A 3,063-nucleotide genomic window follows, 5' to 3' on the forward strand; every position below is an offset into this window, starting at 1 on the left:
CAAAATTGACCCTTATGACTGGTTTTGTGCTCCAGGGACACATATAGTTAATGTTCACAAATAAAACATGAGGAGGAAGCTTTAGGAGAGGGTTCAAATGTGAGCATGAGTCAGATGAGCACATGGTGAACTTTACATTGCATTAAAGATGCTGAGCTAAATAATTATAAAATTAAATAGAAAATAAATTAAATGACATATTTATAAATAAATAATTGCTTTTTCATAAATATAAAAATACCTTTAGATGCTTTTTATTTTAGTTGGTAAAGGTTTTGAGATTTGTGTGTGTGTGTGTGTGTGTGTGTGTGTGTGAGAGTGAGTGAGTGAGTGTGGTGTGTGTGTGTGTGTGTGTGTGTGTGTGTGTGTGTGTGTGTGTGTGTGTGTGTGTGTGTGTGAGAGTGTGAGTGTGTGTGTGTGTGTGAGTGTGTGAGTTTGTGTGTGTGTGTATGTGTGAGTGAGTGTGTGTGAGTGTGTGTGTGTGAGTGTGTGTGTGAGTGACTAAAATAATATTTTTTTCTACTTTATCTCTAACTCTTTTCCATATACCGCAGTAAGCCATCAAAATATGAATACAAACTATAATAGTATCTCAATGAAAAGAAAATAACATCTTGAATAATGAAAATAGTTTTTTATGGTTTAAGTTTTAATTTTAGTTTTGTTAACTAACAATGCAATCTGAAATTCATAAAAGGCATGTTACTTTTATAATTTTGTTTGTTATGTATGCAATAATAATTATTGACCGTTTTTAGATGCATTTTAATAGAGCGCTCAGTCGAATGAAAATGTTAATTAAATTACTTACTAGCTATGCTGAATTTATATGAACTAATGTCAGTCATAAATCATTTTTGCCAAGAAAAGATGCCTTAAACATGACTAATAACTGACATGATTGTAGCTTATGAATAAGTCACCGAATAGACATAAAGTAGCTTACATATATATAGTCCTTATGTTGCGTTTTATTTGCAGATCATTGAACAGTAATTCACTCATTTTCATCAACACTGAGCTACAGAAAGTCACATTTCAGAGTTTATAAAGAGTTTCCCTTGACATGCGCTCGTTCAAAGTCAATCATGAGAATCCTTTGCATTTCAGAGGCGGTATTTGTACAGTACAAGGACTATAAATTCATAAAACACTACAATCATAAAGACTTAATTTTTTTTTTTGCGCTTTAACGGACTTTTATTTTGCAGTCGAGCGTGTCTAGTCGTGAGTTCCTGTGAAGCGGCGCTCTGATTCGGCGGCGGGCGGAAGTGATGTCACGTGTTGTGGATTGAGAGGGAGTTTGTAAGCGGGTTCGTCTCTCACAGACTACAATAAACCACATAAACCGGTTTTCGTGATCTGGATTTCGGTACAGTGTTCTTGATGTAATGTATTTGAGTCTCTGAATGCTTCCAGCGCGGTTTCTGCCGCTTTAGTGAGCGCTGTAAAGCGGCTCTATAGTTCGCTAGCAGTGAAGCATGCTAGTTAACTCGCTAAACTAGTCGTTTATATGGCACTCCTTTTATATAAACTAACCTTAGACCAGCTCAATTAGTCGTTTACCTAAACTAGATCAGCTGGTCCTGATGATTGACAGCTGGCCAGTCTCAATATAAACACACAGTCTGAGGAGAAATATTAACTTTGCATCTTTAGTGTTTCACATTTTTATTTATTTATTTATTTGTTGTTGACAATGATTTAGTTTGCTGTTGATGTGTTTATTATTGTGTATTTTTGGGAGGGGCAAAATACTTGACATTTATGTTGCATTTCATTGACATTTATGTCAAGTATTTGAGTAGAATATGTTGTGGTTTTTAATCTGTAGCATTGTTATCACTCCTCTGGCATTATTACTCAGTGCCATGGTTAATATCTTACTCTGGTTACCACCGTATGCCATATTGAATAGATTTTACAGTTGTTTACAGTATAATTAGCCATGAATGATGTCTGATTTGTGACCGAATCGTTCTTTTGAGTCGACTCGCAGATCGTTCTAAATGACTCATTAGCGAATCAGTCTGAATCTGAATGATGCTTTTGTTTTTGTTTTTGTTTGTTTTGGTAAAACTCTTATCCAGCAACTTATAAACAACTGGAAAAGTTGTGGGAAAGTGTTTTTCAAAGTGTTGAAACCCTGTTTATTGTAGATCATAGTGTTATCCAGGCTTTCGTTTACATAATGATCATTTTCACTGTTGAAGAAATGATATCTGTTTGTTGTCCAGTGTTTTCAGGTTTTATGAGACCAGAAGCGAGTGTGTAACTTGAGGAACATGCCTGAAATCAAACTCAAGCATGTCGTGTCATGCAGCAGTGAGGACAATGTAAGTCGTTTGTTTTTGTTTTGTTTTTTAATAACAGTAAGAAGTTTAATAGCAGTAAGAAGTGGCTTTTCAAAACCTGAAGGCCGCTTTACAATCAACGCACAATAATCTGCAAACCCGAGAAATCTCTGTATACGAGTCCGGAGACTGCTGGAATTGTTAAAAGTTTTGAATTTGATTCATTGAACTCAAATTCTGTTTTACACTGAGGTTTAAATGAGAGCTGCTGTTAAAACATCCGTCTGAACACGAGTCACAAGATGAGGAAGAATCATGAAACTAGTTTCACAAGTGTAAATAAAAGCACTGTGTGTTTGTGTTAGAGCCCGACCGATATATCGTTTAGCCGATATTATCGGCCGATATGAGCCTGTCGCCGATATATCGGTACCGGCGAATATGCCGCCGATATGAATTTTTTTTTTACATAACACATGACGCAGATAAAATGCTTGAAATGGTGTACTTACTTAGTTTGTCCAGCAGAGCGCGCTCCATTGTTTGCTACTGGCGACCTGGATGAAACGCTTTAAAGCTTAAGTCTATGGAAAACCATTGACATTTTGAACGGCCATATTTCCGTAATGGCGCAGCGGATCCGCACCAAATTCGGGGGATCCCTTCAGCTCGAGGAACCCTCTCGAACGCGAGAATGAGACCACCCTTGCGTCGATAGCCCCCGGGGTTCGGGAGTTACGGGTGGTTAAATTCGCGGTCCGGCGCCGAC

The 3,063-nt window shown here is 37.3% G+C and overlaps 1 protein-coding gene across 2 annotated transcripts in view; it reads left to right on the forward strand.

The window, feature by feature from the left end:
* Positions 1–1,245: 1,245 nt before the first annotated feature.
* The window catches only part of xrcc1 (X-ray repair complementing defective repair in Chinese hamster cells 1), a 26,659-nt gene continuing 24,841 nt past the window's right edge, over positions 1,246–3,063 (forward strand). The window contains exons 1-2 of one of the 2 annotated variants that reach the window (XM_016466880.1): positions 1,246–1,372; positions 2,238–2,336. In XM_016466880.1, the coding sequence (XP_016322366.1) occupies positions 2,286–2,336 (51 nt within the window). In that variant the 5' untranslated portion in view covers positions 1,246–1,372; positions 2,238–2,285. The remainder of the gene's footprint in view (positions 1,373–2,237; positions 2,337–3,063) is intronic. The other variant, XM_016466881.1, reaches the window with a different exon arrangement.

This window comes from Sinocyclocheilus anshuiensis, unplaced genomic scaffold, assembly GCF_001515605.1.
Source record: "Sinocyclocheilus anshuiensis isolate Anshui unplaced genomic scaffold, SAMN03320099.WGS_v1.1 scaffold480, whole genome shotgun sequence".
In the NCBI taxonomy this organism is placed as follows: Eukaryota; Metazoa; Chordata; class Actinopteri; order Cypriniformes; family Cyprinidae; genus Sinocyclocheilus; species Sinocyclocheilus anshuiensis.